Source organism: Pongo pygmaeus, chromosome 4, assembly GCF_028885625.2.
Source record: "Pongo pygmaeus isolate AG05252 chromosome 4, NHGRI_mPonPyg2-v2.0_pri, whole genome shotgun sequence".
Classification (NCBI taxonomy): Eukaryota; Metazoa; Chordata; class Mammalia; order Primates; family Hominidae; genus Pongo; species Pongo pygmaeus.
Window position 1 is genome coordinate 71,030,565 of NC_072377.2, and position 22,213 is coordinate 71,052,777.

The window sequence follows — 22,213 nt, forward strand, 5'->3', positions numbered from 1 at the left end:
ATATTTCTTAAGTATGTTCTAATCTCCTCCTGTCAATCAAACTATAGATTAGGGTTATCTAATACTACTTCTATATCACATCCAGCTTATTATTATACTCTACAAATACTGGATGTACATAGTAATAAATCAATTATTTGCTAGGTATCCACGAACAGATGTGTTATGTAAAACCAATCCTGGATAGAAGAAGCTAAAAGAAATACTGCCAATTCTGGAAGCTGAACCTAGGAATATAAACCTACTAAATTTTCACTAAAAATTCAGCACATTTAGTGGGAAGAAAAGGAGAAGAAATAGGAGTTTAGTTCTAATTAACAGGAAGATGCTGAGAAATTCCCATCATAGCCTGGCTTCCACAAAGCAGATTAACAACATGTGAGTCTGGATCACTGACTTTTCCCCATCCAGTGTGAGGATTCCAGGTCAAAAAGCATTCATTAAAGTTATACTGTATAAGGAGCACAACCTTCCAGACAAGTACAGATCTTCCTTTTAGAGTAGCTTAACTCAGAGAAAATTTTAAGAGACCAACCTTGAAAAGTTCATATACTTCAATGGGTGACACATAGATACATACGTACTCAGGAGATTTCAAGAAAACTTACATTTATGCTTGGCCTTCTAAGCCACAGTGCTTTCAGGACAAAAACTTTGTGTCACAATAACAATAAGGGAGGAATGAGACATTGTCTCAGAGCAAGCTCCTTTTTCTACCACTATAGAAAGCTCTTGTCGACAGCTGATTTTAGTCCATAGAGCCAGGAAGGTCCCTCAGAGGCCTCAAATGTTCTGGTCTATTCTGCCTGGTTGCTTGAAGGAGAACAGTTCAGAGAGTGAAGTAATGCAAGGAATTAACTGAATGACAATGGAATCCTACCAACTCAGGGACTTTTTTGTTATTGTTGTTGTGTTTGGTTTTTTGAGACGGAGTCTTGCTTTGTCGCCCAGGCTGGACTGCAGTGGTACGATCTCGGCTCACTGAAACCTCCGTCTCCCAGGTTCAAGTGATTCTCCTGCCTCAACCCCCCAAGTAGCTGGGATTACAGGTGTGTGCTCCCATACCCAGCTAATTTTTGTATTTTTAGTAGAGACAGGGTTTCGCCATGTTGGCCAGGCTGATCTCGAACTCCTGACCTCAAGTGATCCGCCCACCTCGGCCTCCCCAAGTGCTGGGATTACAGGCGTGAGCCACTGCACCTGGCCAGGAAGTTGAATCTGGGATTACAAAACTGCTAAACCAAATTTCATCTAAGAATTAACAACATTTATTGAGAGAAAAGGAGTTAATGGACTTTTTGAGACAGATTTTTAAAATAATTTTATTATATATAATAAGCAGAGCCACTGGAAGAAAAAAAATCTTGTCCAGAAACAGAGTATGAGATATATACTAAGTCCAGGTCTTATATCTAACTCATTAGGCAAGGCAATACTATCTGCAAATTCACAGGCCTAGTGTCTGATCTATCACTGACATCTGATTCTGGAAATCTGCTAACGGTGATTTTGTAGAACAGCAAATGCCTGAATCTCATCTCTTTTCTGCCAAGAGTCTCACTTTCTAAACAGTATATTTGTCTGCACATATGCACAGAAACATGCAAGAAGGATAAAAGGGCTCATGGGAGGATGGAGAGAGAAAGTTTTGAGAAGGGAATTCAGAGAAAGAACTATGTGGTTTTGAAAAAACAACAAATCTGTTCCTAAACACTTGCTAAACACCTTCAGGAAACTGAAAGGCAATACTTGCCTTTAGATATCTGGTTTGCAATTTTTAAAATATAATCAGAAAATGACTCCTCTATACATAATACATAGGACTTAGCATATTCTGAGCATCTGGAATGTTACCTAGCAAAAGTTTTTGAAGAGAACAATAATACCATGTGGATTGCATTTTAAGTAGTTAATATATGGCTACATTCAGGATTTAATGTTAACTATTTTTAATTTTTTTTTTTTTTTGAGGTGGAGTCTTGCTCTATCACCCAGGCTGGAGTACAATGGCGTGATCTTGGCTCACTGCAAGCTCCGCCTCCTGGGTTCACGCCATTCTCCTGCCTCAGCCTCCCAAGTAGCTGGGATTACAGGCGCCAGCCACCAGGCCCAGCTAATTTTTTGAATTTTTAGTAGAGACGGGGTTTCACCGTGTTAGCCAGGATGGTCTCAATCTCCTGACCTCATGCTCTGCCCGCCTCAGCCTCCCAAAGTGCTGGGATTACAGGCGTGAGCCACCGTGCCTGGCCTTTTAATTGTATTTCTTTGTTTAGTTAAAATTTATCTTTAATAAATACATATTCATGCCTTCCCAAAACACTAGTCATTCTACAGGTACACATAATATTACAATATATTAAGACTATCTAGCAAATCTAAAGTAAAAACACTTATCTGTGTACCTAAATCTGGCTGTAAATTAAGGATGACAACTATTCCATCTACTTTGCACAGAATCTTCAGAGCAATCAAGGACCATTTATCTGATCTGTTAACGCTTGCTATATCACATCTACCAAAAAACTCTTCTAAAATGACTGGGAACAATATAAAACAAGTATAATTATTGTCTGACACGTAAATCTTTCAACTCAAAGTTTCCATAATGTCTCCTGCCCTCATAATTATAAACCAATATAATTGTAATTTATAATTATAAACCAATTACATTGGTTTATAATAACAACTGAAGGATACTGAAAGATACAGCGAAGGAGTAAAGCTACACCACTCCATTTGTTCTTCTCTAAATATTTCTACTTGATTCATTCAACTGATATATCTATTGAGGGCCAGTGAATGCACACTTTTCTAAGAATAATGGATACAGCAATAAGAAAAATAATATTCCTGTCCTCAATATCACTTAGATTCTAGTGGGGGCATGGAGGGGGAGGAGAAGTCTGGCAGACTATAGAGAAAAGGTGGTTTTAGGTCTAGTTTTCTGCCAATCTTTCTTCATACAGCATGACTGAGGCCCTTACTTTTCAGACTATTATAAAAATGTTAATATTTATTTAAAAATAAACACATAGTCCTTTGCTTCAGTTTAAAAAAAATTAAGATTTGAAAGTATAGGGTTCAACAAACCAGTTTTGGTAGTTCATGTGAAAAAGTGGTATGGGTTTCTCCAACTTAATACTCAATACAAAGTAACAGCAGGACAAGAATAACCATTAGAAGAGATATAGGATGTGTAACTTCCAAATAATTAGAAAGAAAGAAAAAAAATCAATCCAATAGAAGGGGGGAAGTGGGGGAGGGAAGAAGCAGCCAAGAAAAAGGATGCTTAAAAAGAGCCAGGTGCAGTGGCTCATTCCTGTAATCCCAACACTTTGGGAGGCCAAGGCCAAGAGGATCACTTGAGTCCAGGAGTTTGAGACCACCTTGGGCAACACAGTGTGACCCTGTCTCTATGAAAAATTTAAAAATTACCCAGGTGTAGTGGTGTACACCTGTAGTCTCAGCTACTCGGGAGGCTGAGACAGGAGGATCACTTGAGCCCAGCAGGTCGAGGCTGCAGTGAGCCATGTTCATGCCACTGTACTTTAGCCTGGGTTACAAAGCAAGAGTTTGTCTTCCCCACCCCCCCAAAAAAGGTAGCAGAAAACAATTAAAATTTATCACACAAAACTCAGATTCTCAACTTGGATACAAAATATATCACTTAAACCATAATCATACATAGGTTGAAGTTAAAAGGACAGCAAAAGACAAACAGGAGAACTGAAACAACAAAAAAGAAAGCTGATGTAGAAACATTAATATTAAACACAAGGAAAATCAGATCATTAAGGACAGAGAGAGGCATTATTTTTACTAATCATCCTTTTAAATTTAATTTTATGTAAAAAACATACAAAGTTCAGAAGTTAAACCTACATTAGAAGTCTCACTCTCATCCTATAGGGGATGGGTGAGAATGGGGTAGATGGGATAGAAATGAGAGTAAGACTTCAGAAAGATGAAAAAGCAAACTTTCAAACTGAATAAAACAAACAATTGATCCTAATTATATAAAAAAAAATTCAAATCACTTTTGAGCACAGTATTCTGAGTATATATGCTTAGTGAGATGCATTCAAAGACAAATGAAAAACTGCAAAGAAATCCTGAAGTTTACATAGCAGGCCTGCTACTGGTGTAATATTGGCTTATAATACCAACTGAAGGATACTGAAAGATACAGCAAATGAGTAAAGTACCACCATTACTGGTGGTAATGGAAGAAGGGTTTTCACCGTGGGAGAAAGAAGATACAAATATAAAATGGGGAAAGATGAGGGAGAACTCTGTGATGCTAGTGAATTGAAAGTATCTGTATAAACTGATGACTTTTCAAAAAATCAATTTCCTAGCTCTGTCCACTGAAAGGACCTAGAAGCAATAAGACCTTAGTAGCAATGATCATGTCCTGCAACCCAATCTTGGTTTCTAAATACATCCTCCACTGAAAAGGACAGAGCTTCCTTGGAGAAATAGTTGAGCTCAGGGCTACAACAGGGAAAGTACAAAGGAAATATGGAATGTCTTATTATCTCAGAAAGCAAGAAAGTGGTTGGTTTTTTTATTTTTTATTTTTTTTGAGACAGTCTTGCTCTGTCTCCCAGGCTGGAGTGCAGTGGCACGCCCAGCTATTTTTTGTAGTTTTAGTAGGGACGGGTGTTTCACCATATTGGCCAGGCTGGTCTCAAACTCCCGACCTCAAGTGATCCACTGGCCTTGGTCTCCCAAAGTGCTGGGATTACAGGCGGTGAGCCACAGTGCCTGGCTAAGAAAGTGTTTTTTAAAAATGAAGTTACAGGCCAGGCGCAGTGCCTCACGCCTGTAATCCCAGCACTTTGGGAGGCCGAGGCAGGCGGATCATGAGGTCAGGAGATCAAGACCATCCTGGCTAACACAGTGAAACTCCGTCTCTACTAAAAATACAAAAAAATTAGCCAGGCGTGGTGGCGGGCGCCTGTAGTCCCAGCTACTCGAGAGGCTGAGGCAGGAGAATGGCGTGAACCCGGGAGGCGGAGCTTGCAGTGAGCCGAGATCGCGCCAGTGCACCCCAGCCTGGGCAACTGACCGAGACTTCGTCTCAAAAAAAAAAAAAAAAAAAATGAAGTTACATAAAAGGATACATGACCAGTTTAAAGGGGTCTCATTAGCCAAATGTAGGATAATTTAAGAACCAAAAATAACTATTAAGGTAACTGATTATAACATACTGAATAGTGAATTTTTAAAAAATTAATGAGTACAAATGAATATTCAAATGACACTCAAAAAAGCTGCAGTGAGGAAGAGGGAGAAAGCTGAAAAAGGAAGAGAGGAAAGCTCTTCTTTATAGAAATATGTGAGGAAATATATGTAAAGGAAATGATAAAATTAGAAAAAATCACCATTTTGCAACTATCAACGTATGTGATAAGGAGAAAGATCACGAATAGATGATAAAATATTTAATAAAAGTTTGTTAGGGAATAATTTTTTATTCATATCACCAAACCCTACAGATTACTTATAAATTACAAAAGGAATAATAGATCTGATGGTCATCACCTTAAGATATCAAACTTGGAGTCACCAGTAATGGGACAGTCTGAAAATATGTACCTCCTAACACAATGCAATAAGTGGTACACATAATTATTTTTGTAGGCTTCATAACAAAATTTAACTTTAATCATGAGGAAGCACCACATAAATCTAGAATATGGCTCATTCTATAAGACAATTGGCCTGAACTCTTCAAAAATGTCTATCTCATGAAAAACAATCAATCAAAAAAGTCAGGGATACTTTTTAGATTAAAAGAGACTAAAGTGGCATAACAAAATACAATGCAAGAAACTTGGTTGGATTCTGGATAAAAAACATAGCTATAAAAGATGTTTTGGGGACAAATGGAAAGATTTCAGTATTAATACTAGTTTTCTTACATGTAAATGGTATGATAGTTATATGAAGTATATCCCTATTCTTGGGAGATATAGCTGAAGTATTTTGGATCAGCAAGAAAATTTTATGTATTTGTATATAGGCATATACACACACCCCCACCCCATATACCCCAATAGAAAGACAAAGAGAGGCCAGGTGCTGTGGTTCATGCCTGTAATCCCAGCACTTTGGGAGGCTGAGGTGGGTGAATCACTTCAGGCCAGGAGTTTGAGAAAGCCTGGCTAACATGGTGAAATCCTGTCTATACTAAAAATACAAAAATTAGCTGGGTGTCCCGTGGTCCCCGCTACTCAGGAGACTGAGGCATGAGACTTGCTTGAACCTGGAAGGCAGAGGTTACAGTGAGCTGAGATCATGCCATTGCACTCCAGGCTGGGTGACAGAGTGACAGAAGGACAGGACAGGATGGGACGGGATGGGACGGGACGGGACGGGAAGGGAAGGGAAGGAAGGGAAAGACAGAAAGAGAGAGAAATGAAGGAAGGAAGGAAGGAAGGAGAGTAAGCAAGGAAGGAAGGAATGAATCAAGAAAGAAAGAAAGAGAAAGAAAGAAGGGAGGGGAGGGAAGGAAGGAGGGAAGGAAGAAAGGAATGAAGGAAGGACAAAAAGAAAGAAAGAGAGAGGGAGGGAGGGAGGGAAGGAAGGAAGGAAGGAGAGAGAGAGGGAGGGAAGGAAGGAAGGAAGGAAGGAAGGAAAAGATTGAGGAAGTAAACATGGCAAAATGTTAACTACCATTGATTCTATGATGAACATACATATAGAGATGTTCATCATACTATTCTCTCTCAATAAGTTTAAATAGGTTTAAATTTGTTTTTTTTTTTTAAATAGACACACATACACGCTGCCATGTCACTGTTTCATCATTAGAAGTCATCAGGTAGAGACAACTTTCCCTTCTAAAATTCACTGAACCAATTCAGCTGACTTTTGTGGAATACCTATAATATGCTAGACACTGAACTCGAAACCACTATACAAAGATGAAGAGAGTATCTCCCTGCCCTTCAACCTTTCCTAGTCTAATAGGGAAATAGATATGCAAATAAACAAATACTATAATAAATTGCAAAAATGGAAGTATAAAAGGAAGAGGCAACACAGAGAAAGGTGTGGCTAACCCTATGCCAAGCTGTCTAACAGAACTTTCTGCAACAGAAAAGTTCTGTATCTGTACTATCCAATACAGTAGCACCTAGCCACATGTGACTAATGAGCATTTGAAATATGCTAATGCAACTGAAGAATTGCTAATGCAATATTTAATTGTATCACATTCTAATTAATTTATATTTAAATCACCACATGTGGCTGGGAGCTACCATATTGGACAGCACCACTCCACAGGACACGGAGGGGAAGGGCCATAGGGGCATGGTCAGGAGGTTGGGAGGAAAAGACATTAAGAAGACCAGGCGCAGTGGCTCACACCCGTAATCCCAGCACTTTGGGAGGCCGAGGCGGGTGGATCACCTGAGGTCAGGAGTTTGAGACCAGCCTGGCCAACATAGTGAAACTCTGTCTCTACTAAAACTACAAAAAAATTAGCCGGGTGTAATGGCGGGAGCCTGTAGTCCCAGCTACTCAGGAGGCTGAGGCAGAAGAATTGCTTGAACCTGGGAGGCAGAGGGTGCAGTGAGCCAAGATCGTGCCACTGCACTCCAGCCTGGGTGACAAGGAAAAAAAAGAAAAGAAACTAAGAAAGTCTTCCCAAAAGAAGCAACACCTAACTGGGTTTTTTGTCTTTTGTTTTTTGAGACAGAGTTTCGCTCTTGTGGCTCAGGCTGGAGTGCAGTGACGTGACCTCGGCTCACTGCAACCTCCGCCTCCCGGATTCAAGCAGTTCTCCTGCCTCAGCCTCCAGAGTAGCTGGGAATACAGGTGCGCACCACCACACCCAGCTAATTTTTTGTATTTTTAGTGGAGACAGGGGTTTCACCATGTTGGCCAGGCTGGTCTCGAACTCCTGACCTCAGGTGATCCACCCACCTTGGCCTCCCAAAGCCTAACAGGTTTTGAAGGATGACTAGTAGTTGACCAATTAGATAAGGTAGGAAATATTCTAGGCATAGGGGGAAGCACATACAAAGCATGGAGAGATGTCCTAACATGGTATTTTTAAGAAATCAGTAAGTTTCATATGACATGTGCATAGGTAGTAGAGAAAAGAGGAACAGGGTAGGAGGAAAAGTGAAGATAATGAAGTTAAGAGAAAAGAAAGAGCCTAGATTAGAAAAGATCTTATGCGTCATGTTGAGGAGCTTAAATTGGATCCTGTAGGTATTTTGGAACTACTGAACAGAAAGCAAGCATTAGATGATCAATTTCACATCTTAGAAAAAAACGTTTTGGCAGAAGACAGGAGTGGGGAGTGCAAGTAGAAATGGAAAGCCATTTTGATGTCCCTATTGCACTAGTTCAACCAAAGTTAAGAACTTGGACTAAGGGAGTAGGAAATAAATTAGCTATTTGGGAGGTGTATGGAAAAGGGAAATAGAAAGACACCCTGAAATCTGGCTTCAGATTCTGATAATAAGATAAGAAATAAGCAGGGAGGATCAGACTCAGAGAGAAGAGTGGGTGTAAGGAAGGAGGGGGACTGTGTTTCAATCTCAACAGCTTTGGATCACAAACTGCAAGTTAGGGTGAAAGCAGATTTGTGCAGCTCACAAAAGGAACAGGAGAGGCGTCTGAGCCTCAGAGGCCAGGAAAGGAAAGAGAAGACAGGCTATATTTGAATCTTCTGGAAGATGAAGCGAAACATGCCAATGTCTGAACTGAATAACAATGTGGTCTGCGCTCTCTGCCTCTGTTGTCTGGTTATCAGGGCATAACTAATGAAATTTCAGTGGAACAGTACAGTCAGAGTCACATGTTTCCAGGCACCCTTGCTTTCTTCACCTTATTAGAAACAAAAGCACAAATATGATTTATGTTCTATTTTTACAGAAAGACAGAAAAAAATCAAGCTACTTCACATTTCTCACATCATGCATAAATAAATTATGGTAAAAATCTATTCCTACAATTAAAGAAGCCTTACCTTGTTTTTGAAAGAAACAAATGTTGCAAGTCTAGGACTATGCTGGGGACTTTGTACATATTATCACTCCTTACAACTACCCTTTGAAGTGGATAACATCCTTACTTTACAAGTGAGGAAACTGAGGCTTAAAAAGATACAGTAACTGCCCAAGGTCATGTAGCTAGTAAGTGCAGAACAGAGATTCAACAACAAGCTCAAATCCCAGTGGACTGACTGACCACATGCTGCTCACAGAAGAAGAGGAAACAAAATGCGAAATAATGAGGTCTCTGTTCCCATCTTTCTCAGAGCTCACACGACTACGTGCCGTCACTGGCATTTCTTATTACAATGGCCTGAGGCTTCTTGATTGTGCCTTTTAGACTAAGCTCTCCAATCTGAAATGCCTTCCCCTCTCCTCTGCCTATCCAAGTTCTACCGGTCCTTCAAATCCGACTCCAGTTCTCCATCACCTAAGAGGCCTTCCAAATTCCCTCCATTATGCTCTCTCTCTCTCCTGTCTTTTATTGCCTTAAGTCATTCAACTATCCATCCACCCCTGAAGCATGAGCTTACTATGGGTAAAGTACTCAGCACTGAAGTACAAAAGAAATAAGAACATTGTGTTTGTGTAGGGACAGAAGACATCCAAAACTGTTGTTCATTTCACATCGTGGAGAACTTGGTGGTGTTTTAGACCTATACTCAATCAGTTGTTGTTTTATGTACACAAGTATTAATGCAAATGGCTGGTTGCTTCAGTATCTTTTATACACTTCATCCTACAAAAATTGGCTGAACACCTACAAGGCACAATATAAGGTGCTATAGGGGATACAAATAGACACAAGTGCCAATCTCTGCCCTTCACCTGAAGAAATAAAACAAATATGCATATAAGATAAGGCAGAACATATGATGAGTATATGATAAAACATATGACAAACCTACATAAATGTTACACATTGTGGCAAGTGCTGGAAGTATATTCAAAAAGCAAAACTACATGGTATGTTTACAAGGAAGGATTCAGGTTTTCCTTTTATCAAAGTGGAGCCTAAAGCATCCGTAGGATCCTAAAAGGCCAAAATAGAAGACAAGTACCAGAAAAGAAAGAGTCATGTTTAAGAAATGTGCCAAATGTTCATTTTCTAACAAATTAAAAAGTCAGTTCTATAAAAAGTAAACATTAGTTCATCCTAGTGAGTTGAGTATGTAAAAAATATTTTGATTAGTAATAAAATTGTGAAAATGAATTTAAAATGAAGATTTAGATTGGCTATTCTGAGCTTTCAATTCTTGGCAGCCAGTTGGCAAAGAAAAATGGCAGAGGTAGTTGGCAAGATTACAGGCTACTGAGATATTTATAGCTACTAGAGTCTCAGAAAAACCAAAGTGATCCTAAAGCTTTGTTTAGTACTTACATTAAATGTATAAAGTTTTCTGATTATTTAATATTAAATAGCATGCTCTTTCACTGCACTTTTCAGGGAAAAAGATAAAATTTAAATGCAAAAGAGAAGCATAATTATTGATTTCAGTTTTACAAAAATTAAATAAAAAGCAAGCATAGGTATTGCCAAAAATTTCTTCTAATACAGTACTGGTGGATATAAGACATTCTCATCAAAAATAAACTTTGTAGGCTCACATTTTCCATATTTATACTTAAAAGTACATGGCTTATTGTGCTCTACAAATAAGAAATTTTGTGATAATATTTGTATCTGGTTACAACATTTCATGACACTCAAGTATTTATTTCAAGACTGCATATGCTAAAACATTAAAACATTATATACATTAATCTGATTACACAGAATAAAACTTAACCATCAAACCACAGCTAAGAGGATTCAATCTCCACAAATTATTTGGATTTTCTATTTTGAGGAGCTACACTGATGATTAACAAAGGAATTTTTGTGTATGTGAAGAAGAAAATGAAATTCTCTAGTGAGGCCAACTAAACTTCTTAAGGATACGACCTCCCACAAATAATAACTATAAAATCTGGACAACATTTAAAAAAAATTGTTTTAACTAGAAGCAGCCCAGGTGGCCATAGATAGGAAAATAGCTAAGCAAACTGATATATTCAAACAATAGAATATTATTGATCAATAAAAAAGAATGAACTAATACATGCCACAACATGGTTGAATCTCAAAACCATTATGCTGAGCAAATAAAGTCTTGCACAGAAAATATGTATGATTTCTTTCACATGAAACTCTAGAGGAAATGAATCTAATCTATCAAAACAGTGGTTACCTCTGGTGAGTGTTGTAGGCAACAGACTGTGAAGGGGTTTAAGGAACTTCCTGGACATCTGATGGTAGCTGGGATTACAGGCACCCTCCACCATGCCTGGCTAGTGATGGTAATTTTCAATATCTTGATAGAATTTTAGGTTACATGGGTATATGTATTTGTCAAAACTCCACGAAAATACAGTTAAGATTTATGCATTTTTTGTATGCAAATTTTACCCCCAAAAAAGTAAATACTAAACTCTAGTTAATGATATGTATGCTAAGTATTTAGGGAGGATGTATATTGATGGCTGCAAGTTGACTTGAAATGCATCAAATGTACTATACTGCTTGATCTCCATAACAACCCTACAAGGTAAATACTAGTATTACCCACATTTTACAGATACGGAAACCAAGGCATAGATGCACTAGGAAATTTGCTCAAGGTCACATAGGTAGTAAGTGTCAGAGCAAGAAATTAGAATCCACAGAGTCTGGACCCATCAAAAATAAATAAGTGAGACCTCATTAAACTAAAAGGCTTCTGTACAACAAAAGAAATAATCATCAGAGTAAACAGACAACCCACAGAATTGGAGAAAATATTTGCAAACTGTGCATCCAACAAAGGACTAATACCCAGAATCTACAAGAAACTCAAACAAATCAGCAAGAAAAAAACAAATTATCCCATCAAAAATGGGCAAATTACATGAATAGACATTTCTCAAAGTTATACAAATGGCCAACAAACATATGAAAAAATGCTCAACATCACTAATTATCAGGGAAATGCAAATTGAAACCACAATGAGATACCACCTTACTCTTGCAAGAATGGCCGTTATTAGAAAGTCAAAAAACAACAGATGTTGGCATGGATGTGGTGAAAAGGGAATGCTTATACACTGCTAGTGGAAATGTAAATTAATACAACCTATATGGAAAACAGTATGAAGATTTCTTAAAGAACTAAAAGTAGAGTTACCATTCGATCCAGGAATCCCATTACTGGGTACCCACCCAAAGAAAAAAAAATCATTATATCCAAAAGACACCTGCACACATGTGTTTATTGCAGGACAATTCACAAGTGCAAAGATGTAGAACCAACTAAGGGCTCATTGGCCAATGAGTGGATAAAGAAAATGTTGTATATATGTATATACTATGGAATACTACTCAGCCACAAAAAAGAACAAGATAATGTCTTTTGCAGCAAGTTGGATGGAGCTGGAGATCATAACTCTAAGTGAAATAACTCAGGAATGGAAAACCAAATGCTGTGTATTCTCACGTATAAGTAGGAGCTAAGCTATTGGTACACAAAGACATACAGAGTAGTATAATGTACTTTGGAGACTCAGAAGTGGGAGGATGGGAGGGAGATGAGAGATAAAAAACTACATGTTTGGAACAATGTACACTACTCGGGTGATGGTTTCACTAAAATCTCAGACTTCACCACTATATAATTCATCCATGTAACCAAAAACCACATATACCCCCAAAGCTACTGAAATACATATATATTTTTAAAAGAGTCTGGGTTCAGAACCCCTGCTCTTAACCACTTCTCTATTATAGTTCCAGTAGTTGATTGGTTTGTTTGGTTTTTGTTTTTGCTTTTTAGTAGAGATAGGATTTCATCACATTGGCCAGGAACTGCGGACCTCAAGTGATCTATCCGCCTCAGCCTTCCATAGTGCTGGGATTATAGGCGTGAGCCACTGCACCTAGCCAACTTGTTATTGATATAAGATATGGTACTCTTCTCAAGTTTGTGGATAACATGAAAACGGGAGTAAGAGCAAATTCATTACTTTACAGATTACTTATAATCTGTAAACCTTTTAATATATAATCTTTAAACCTTTTAAAAAGCTTTAAAAGACAAATAAATAGAAGATTATAACAAGATAGAATTTGATAGGGGCAAAACGTAAGAGCCTGCATTTGAGTATAAGCAAGCAATTGTTCCTCCAGTGGCAGTGCTAGTGCATAGCAGGTATTTGGTAAAAACCTGTCAAATATATATATGATTGAGTTATATGATAGAATCTATGAAAAAAGAGGGCCATAATATACCAAAAGCAAAATATGAACTTAACAAATAATGCTAGAATATGCTGATATATAGTTATGTTATCTAGAAAGTAGGTTAAATGAGAGTCTTACAAGACTGTTGGTCTAGTTAGACTAATGCCAGATATATTGTCTTATCTTCCGGGAACTATATCTAACAGACAGAGGTAAACTGGAACAAGTTTCAAGTGAAGGTACAGGACTTAAAGCTGTACTATCTGAAGTATAACAGAAGAAACTTCAAACATTGCATGTGGAGAAAAGAAAAGTGAACATGGTAGCAAATTTTAAAATGTAAGGTACTGTCATGAAAAAGAAGAATGAGCCGGGCGCGGTGGCTCATGCCTGTAATCCCAGCACTTTGGGAGGCCGAGGCGGGTGGATCACAAGGTCAGGAAATCGAGACCATCCTGGCTAACGTGGTGAAACCCCATCTACTAAGAAAAATACAAAAAAATTAGCCGGGTGTGGTGGTGGGCGCCTGTAGTCCCAGCTACTTGGGAGGCTGAGGCAGGAGAATGGCGTGAACCCGGGAGGCAGAGCTTGCAGTGAGCCAAGATCGCGCCACTGCACTCCAGCCTGGGTGACAGAGTGAGACTGTCTCACAAAAAAAAAAAAAAAAAAAAGGAAAGAAAAATAAGAATCATGGCTGGGCGTGGTTGCTCAGACCTATAAACCCAGCACTTTGGGAGGCTGAGGCAGGTAGATCACTTGAGGTCAGGAGTTCAACTCCAGCCTGCCCAAGATGGTGAAACCCCATCTCTACTAAAAATACAAAAATTAGACGGGAGTGGTGGCATATGCCTGTAGTCCCAGCTACCTGGGAAACTGAGACAGGAGAATCACTTGAACCTGGGAGGCGGAGGTTGCAGTGAGCCAATATCCTGCCACTGCACTCCAGCCTGGGCGACAGAGCAAGACTCCATCTCAAAAAAAAAAAAAAGAATCATAATTATTCTGGAAACACCCTTAAGTAAAACCAACCGATAGAAGCTACAGGAGCTATAGGAAAACAAACTCAGTGTCAATATAAGGAAGACCTTTCTAACAGATATAACCACAAAAGAAAAGGTAGGGGAAGAGAGTGCTATCTCAGAAAGGTGTGACTACCCTAAATATGATAATAATGACTTTATGAAATATTGGACCAAGTTAACTTAAAGATCTCTTTCAAACCTAAGAACCTACTATAAAATAAAAGGTGATAAGGCCGTCATAACAAGTTTCGAATGGGTTAAAATAGTAATGCCAGTAACCAAAACAGACTTGAGATGATAAAATTTAAAAGAAAGAAAGAATAAGAAAATAGAAGTTATTTGTCAAGTCTGTAAATGGGGAGAGCTTTAAGTCTAAAAGCACTGGAATAAAATTCAAAGGAAAAGAAAATTTGGACTACATAGATTTTTAAAACTTTTACATATGAAAAACATTAAAAGGCAAATAAGACACATGGATTTTTGTTCTATATCTTTAATATAGGGCTCTGCTGTCTGATATAGCAGCCATAAGCCATATGTGGCTATTTAAATTCAAAATTTTTTTTTTTTGAGATGCAGTCTTGCTCTGTCGCCCAGCCTGGAGTGCGGTGGCGCCATCTTGGCTCTCCACAAGCTCCGCCTCCGGGGTTCACACCATTCTCCTGCCTCAGCCTCCTGAGTAGCTGGATTACTGGCGCCCGCCACCACGCCCGGCTAATTTTTTGTATTTTTAGTAGAGACGGGGTTTCACCGTGTTAGCCAGGGTGGTCTCAATCTCCTGACCTCGTGATCCGCCCGCCTTCCGCCTTGGCCTCCCAAAGTGCTGGGATTACAGGCGTGGGCCACCGCGCCCGGCCTAAATTAATTTTAAATTGATGTAGACATTAAAAATTTAGTTCCTCAATTGCTCTCTAGCCACATTTCAAGTGCTCAACGGCCACTGTGGCTAGTGGCAACTGAGTTGGACAGTACTGATACAGAACATTTCAATCACTGTAGAAAGTTCTACTGGAACTTCAATATTTAAAACAGAATAATTTAATTCAGGGAATTTATTACATAAGGTGGTAGAAGAGCTGAGAGGCCAAACCGGGTTGTACAGCAATCCAGAAATTCACAACAGGAAGCCACTACCATCCGTAAGACTGAAGGACAAAGTACAAAGTCCAATACCGAAGGTCCCCTGGCAAAGACCAGAACAACAGTATGTGTCTCGGGTGGAAGCAGGAAGACAAGGATGAGAAGCAGCCCCTGCTGAATATACACCATGATGTTAAAAAATAAAATTAAATTAAAAAGCAGAAAGAAATACCTAGACTTCTCTCTTCTTTCTACCTTCCAAATCTCCTGCCAGTACCTCCATGGCTGAACCCATACAAAAGCCAGATGGTAAAGGAGCCTGGGAAATGCAGCCTATGGGGCTCAGACCCGTGTTAAAAAGGACAGAGCCCAGAAAGAGGAAGAAAGAAGTCTGCGGTCAAACAAGCTAAGAACTGGTACGGGTACTCCTCCTGCTGTGTCCTCACATGGCAAGAGGGACACGGGAGCTCTCCAGAGTCTCTTTCATAAAGGTACTAACCCCCGCCTCATGACCTAATCACCTTCCAAAGGTCCCACCTCCAAATACCATCACATTGGAGATTGGGCTTAAAATTCACATTAGTATATGAATTTTAAGGGGACAGAAACATTCAGTCTATAGAAGGTATAAATAGAAAATTTAGGAAAAAACAAATAAAAATGGCCAACATTTGAAAAATATCCAACCTCACCAGTACTTAAATATAAATTAGAACAATATAAAAACAAGATTAAATTAGCAATAATTAATCATTTGCATACTTAGTGCTGATCAAGGGCGTAGCCAAAACAGATACATTCCTAGGGAGAGAATTTTCAAAATATTTTCAAAGAAGGTGGGACAATTTTGTAATTTGCATCAACAATTTTAAAAATAATTTGCACTTCTAGATCTACTAAGTGCATTTCCAGGGATAAATCCAAAGTCCAGAAAATCTAAGGCATGAAAAATATTTTAGAAACAACAGATGTTCATTGCAGCTTTATATGATAATATTGAAAAAAAATGGAAGCAACCTCCATGTCCACCAGCAGGACAATAGGTAAGTAAACCAAGGTATGTCTATCTCCTTATTCAAAAATAACTCTTGCTGAGTACTTCTTTGCTAGCCACAATGACAGGTGCTGGAAATATAAAAAAGAATAAGCAGTAGTAATAGAGATTAATTTGTAACCATTTAAATAATGCTTTTGAAAGATTGCAATAAAATAAGGACATATTTTTGATAAGACCAGTGAACAAAGGTGAATCTAAAAATGAATAAACTGGCTGAGTGTGGTGGCTCATGCTTGTAATTCCAGCACTTTGGGAGGCCAAGGCAGGTAGATCACTTGAAGTCAGGAGTTCAGGACCAGCCTGGCCAACATGAACAGTGAAACCCCATCTCTACCAAAAAAAAAATACAAAAATTAGCCAGGCATGGTGGTGTGCACCTGTAGTCCACCTGGTGTCGCAGCAGAGGCTGAGGTGGGAGAATCACTTGAACTCAGGAGGCAGAGGTTGCAGTGAGCTGAGATCATGCCACTGCACTCCAGCCTAGGTGACAGAGTGAGACCACGTCTCAAAAAGAATAAAAATAAAAATGAATAAATTTAGGCCAGGCACAGTGGCTCACGCCTGTAATCCCAGCACTTTGGGAGGCTGAGGCGGGCAGATCACGAGGTCAGGGGATCGAGACCATCCTGGCTAACACGGTGAAACCCCATCTCTACTAAAAATACAAAAAAATTAGCCGGGCGTGGTAACAGGCTCCTGTAGTCCCAGCTACTTGGGAGGCTGAGGCAGGAGAAGGGCATGAACCCGGGAGGCGGAGCTTGCAGTAGGCCAAGATCATGCCACTGCACTCCAGCCTGGGTGACAGAGTGAGACTCCGTCTCAAAAAAAATAAATAAATAAACAAACAAATAAATAAATTTATGTAAGACAAAATATGCTAACAGATTAATAACAGTGGTTGCCTCTGAGTGGTAAGTTTGTAAGTTTATTTTTTCTTCCTTCTTTATATTTTTCTGAACTTTCAAAATTTTCTAAATAATTAAGATTTGCATTTTCCTTCAGAGCTATTAATCTAAATGTTTAAGAATTGCAAACCTGCCACAATAGTGCTAGTTTACCTGTTGCAATAGTAAACTGCATTATTGGGATCCAATTCTATTGCCTGTGTGTAACAATCCACTGCAGCAGCATAATTTTCTTCTTTCATGTGGTTATTGCCTAAAATAAAGTAACCAGTATGTACAGTAAGTATAATATACATTAAAAACATACACTCTGATAGACACATTTTAATCATGGAAACTATATATGAAAGTCAGCCTCATGATTTTTCAGTCACACTGGAAAAAGTTTTACATTGTACTACAGAGTTGCTATTATTTAGCTTTCAGTGTGTTTGAATCATTTTAACAATGCAAAGTCTTTTAAAAAATTAATGTTTATATACCTTATAAAATCCAGACTTAAAGAGTAAATGCAACAATTATGACTATCTCATGGCAAAAGTGAATCTCTTCTCACCTTCCTTATCTTCATCTCTCTCCTCCCTTTTAGAGCTGCCCCAGCCCGTTCCAGATGCAACACCCTCCCTAATCACCATCTCAATCTGGACCTGGTCTTCCACTCTTTCCCTGTTAAAACACACATCTGCTGATAATCAAGTTCTCAGAACGCTGCTGAGGATAAGCTGATAAAACTAATCATGCTATCATGATAGTGGCAGATAATATTTTTATGTGCTATCCCTTCCAGAGTTAGATTCTTTTTAAAAGGGGATTTGAAGAGATTAATTTCTAGAAAGAGAATTTCAGATACCATGGCTAGCCTGCAAAGTACTGATTTTCAGCAAGGGCATCTGCAGATACATCTGGCAGTAATTTAGCTAAGTTAATAAAATGTCAGCAAAATAAGAGATTTCCTATGGGTATTTTTTGTATACCATTAAATGAAAAAGTAGTGTCCTCTGCACTTGTAAGAACCAATGTTCAAAATATGTCTGGGCGTGGTGGCTCATGCCTGTAATCCCAACACTTTGGGAAGTGAAGGTGGGAGGATCACTTGAGGCCAGGAGTTCGAGACCAGCCTGGGCAATATAGTGGGACCCCCCCCCCCATCTCAACAAAAAGAATAATTAAAAAAATTAGCCAGGCGCAGTGGTGCACGCTTGTAGTCCCAGCTACTTGGAGGCTGAAGCAGGAATATCACATAACTCAGGAGGTTGAAGCTGCAGTGAGCCGTGATTGTGCCACTGCATTCCAGCATGGGTGACAGAGTGAAACCCTGTCTTAAAAAAAAAAAGAAAAAGAAAAAGAAAATATTAAAAACAATGGAGATTAGGAGGAATGATTTACATCTCAAAGGTATCTGTGATTCTTTCGAGTTTTCTTAAACCAGAAACTCTTACATTAGCCTTGTTCTTAATAGATCATTAGCTACTTAACAGGAAGAATGGGGCATAAATTTCCAAGGAACAAAAACAGAATATTCAAATTACTGTAAATTAGGAATCAAAAATGAATATAAAGGGTGACTGCTAATAAGCACATGGTTTTTGTTTGGGGGGTTATAAAAATGTTCTGTAGTCCGGGTATGATGGCTCATCCTTGTAATCCCAGCACTTTGGGAGGGCAAGGCAGGAGTATGGCTTGAGCCCAGGAATTAGAAACCAGCTTGGGAACATGGTGAAACCCTATCTCTACAAAAAAAAAAAAAAAAAAAAATTAGCCGGGGTGGTGGCGTGTGCCTGTAGTCCCAGCTATTCAGGAGGCTGAAGTGGGAGGATTGCTTGAGCCCAGGAGGTTGAGGCTGCAGTGATCTGTACTATTGTCACTGCACTGCACCCTGGTCGAAAGAGTGAGACCCTGTCTCAAGAAAAAAAAAAAAAATTTCTATAATTGATTATGGTAATGGCTGCACAACTCTGAATATACGAGAAACTAATGCATTGTACCCTTTAAAGAAGTAAATTGTATGACATATGAATTATATTGCAACAAATATCTTTTCGAGTTAAAAAAATTAATTTGGATCTTCCCCAAAAAAGAAATCAATAGAAAGCCTCTAAGGAAACTGAGAGGATAACATCGTTTTTTATGAAGAAACAAAAAGTTTATATTAGCAAAGATAGTTTGATTTCCATGTCAAACATTTTAATTTTCTGGGTTATTGAGACTTTGATGTTGCTGTTGGGCTCTTTGTCTTGATGGCATTTTATGATTACATTATAAAACTGTACTGTATGTCTTTTCCTGTGTCACCTCAAAGGTGTAGATATCATAATGTATATATACATACCACAAATATTATACACATGTATACTATAGGCTAATGATAAAAGGCTTAACATATTTAACATATAAAATATTTAACATATAAAATACTTAACATATAAAAATTCAGGGTTGGGTGCAGTGGCGCACATCTGTAATCCTGGCACTTTGGGAGGCCGAGGTGGGTGGATCACCTGAGGTCAGGAGTTCGAGACCAGCCTGGCCAACATGGTGAAACTCTGTCTCTATTAAAAATACAAAAATTAGCTGGGTGTGGTGGCACATGCCTGTAGTCCCAGCTACTCGGGAGGCTGAGGCAGGAGAATCATTTGAACCTGGGAGGCAGAGGTTGCAGTGAGCCAAGATTGCACCACTGCACTCCAGCCTGAGCAACAGAGCCAGACTCCATCTCAAAAAAAGAACAAAGTAGCAAAAAGAAATATTGACAAAAATATCAAAGACAGTGTTATTTAGGATTACAAAATTATCTGTCTAGGTAAGTAAGACATGCTCAAACAGTATCATGTAACACTACACAGCCATTAAAAACAGTGATAAAGGCCAGGCGTGGTGGCTCAAGCCTGTAATCTCAGCACTTTGGGAGGCTGAGGCAGGCGGATCACATGAGGTCAGTAGTTCAAGACCAGCCTGGCCAACATGGTGAAACCCCATCTCTACTAAAAATACAAAAAAATTCACCAGGCGTGGTGGCACGCGCCTATGATCCCAGCTACTCGGGAGGCTGAGGCAGGAGAATTGCATGAACCCAAGAAGCAGAGGTTGCAGTGAGCCAAGATCCTGCCACTGCACTCCAGCCTAGGCGGCAGAGACAGACTCTCTCTCAAAAAAAAAAAAACAAAAACAAAAACCACAGTGATATAGGTATATATTTACAGACCTAGAGAAATGACCATGCCCAAGGAATAGGAACAGTATAATTGTTTCATATCCACCTTTTTAGATACCAGGTGATTTTATATATATATATATATATAAAAATACACACACACACACACACACACATATATATATATATATATTTTTTTTTTTTTGAGATGGAGTCTCCCTCTGTTGCCAGGTTGGAGTGCAGTGGCGTGATCTTGGCTCACCGCAACCTCCGTCTGCTGGGTTCAAGCAATTCTCCTGCCTCATCCTCCTGAGTAGCTGGGATTACAGGCACACACCACCAGGCCCAGCTAATTTTTGTATTTTTAGTAGAGACAGGGTTTCACCGTGTTGGCCAGGATGGTCTTGATCTCCTGACCTCATGATCCACCCACCTCAGCCTCCCAAAGTGCTGGGATTACAGGTGTGGACCACCATGCCTGGCCGTGATATATATTTTTTAACTCAACTGCCTTCTTCAAGGTATGGAATAAAGAAAAGGCTAGAAAATGTTTCTGAACATAGCATATTCCCTAGTAACCCTCTGTCTATAATAGAACAGAGGATTTATTGGCTGTCACTCACTGCTAAAGACAAGGACTATACCCTACAGCTTTGTAGTACAAATCTTACAGGCCTGACCTGCCTCCCGTCTATAGCTTAACATAGCTGACATAATGGAAAAATGGAACACAAATCCTCAACAGTGACTTATTTCTTAAAACCAAGAATGCTTCAATAGCCAACTAGTATAAAATTTCATAATGTAGTAATCAAAAGTGCTAGCTAATAAACAAGTACCATGTGCCTACCTTAACAAATTTCAAAGAACTCAAAAACACTAAACACATGAAAGCTAAAATAAGGCTGAAAACTATTTTCCTCTTTTTAAGTTAAAGAAGAATTTGAGATCCTACAGTATAAGTAGCAAAAACAGTCAGAAGCAATTCGCCCTTAAGTTATGTGTTCTGCAACTTTTACTCACAACAGATCTGCTTCTCTTGAAGCAAGCTGTAACTGTACTGCCCACAAGCCATTCTGTACTTCCAGGCTTCTTACCCATCACATTCATTTCTGTTTTGTAATTGCCATGTGCACTTATGACAATCTAGTCTTGGTGGTGTAATCAGAACTATATCAATTGACAGTAATTTCCTCCACAGTTTCAGAAAGCTTTACTAAGTCAGTCATTTTTGTATGAAATATTCACCTTCATCTTTTAATTGGTCAGCTTTTCCCACATCTTCAGGCACTGAGTTTGAAAGGGGCAGAACGTCATTCTGAAATTAAATAAAAATCAATGCACTTCCCTTTAGCTACATAAAGAATCATCCTAGAGTACTATAAAGTAATAATAAATTACCCACATTTTAAATCATCTGTAACTCCACATCATGAAATCAAATTCCTAAATAATAGTATTAACAAAAATAGGGGAAAAGTCCTCTCATATATTTTTTATTAGAAATATGAATATGTATGACTGGGCATAGTGGCTCATGCCTTAATCCCAGCACTTTGGGAGGTCAAGGTGGGTGGACAGCTTGAGCTCAGGAGTTTGAGACCAGCCTGGGGAATATGGTGAAACCCCGTCTCTATAGAAAACACAAAAATTAACAAGGTGTGGTGGCATGTGCCTGTAGTCCCAGCTACTTGGGAGGCTGAGGTAGGAGGATGGCTTGAGCCCA

General features: G+C 38.9%; 1 protein-coding gene across 2 annotated transcripts in view; it reads right to left on the reverse strand.

Annotated features, from left to right (window-relative positions):
* Positions 1-22,213, reverse strand: part of SGTB (small glutamine rich tetratricopeptide repeat co-chaperone beta) — a 55,867-nt gene that overhangs the window by 16,890 nt on the left and 16,764 nt on the right. For both annotated transcript variants that reach the window (XM_063664857.1, XM_054487519.2), the window contains exons 4-5: positions 21,736-21,805; positions 17,490-17,589 (exon numbers count right to left, since the gene is read on the reverse strand). In XM_063664857.1, coding sequence (XP_063520927.1) covers positions 17,490-17,589; positions 21,736-21,805 — 170 coding nt within the window. The remainder of the gene's footprint in view (positions 1-17,489; positions 17,590-21,735; positions 21,806-22,213) is intronic.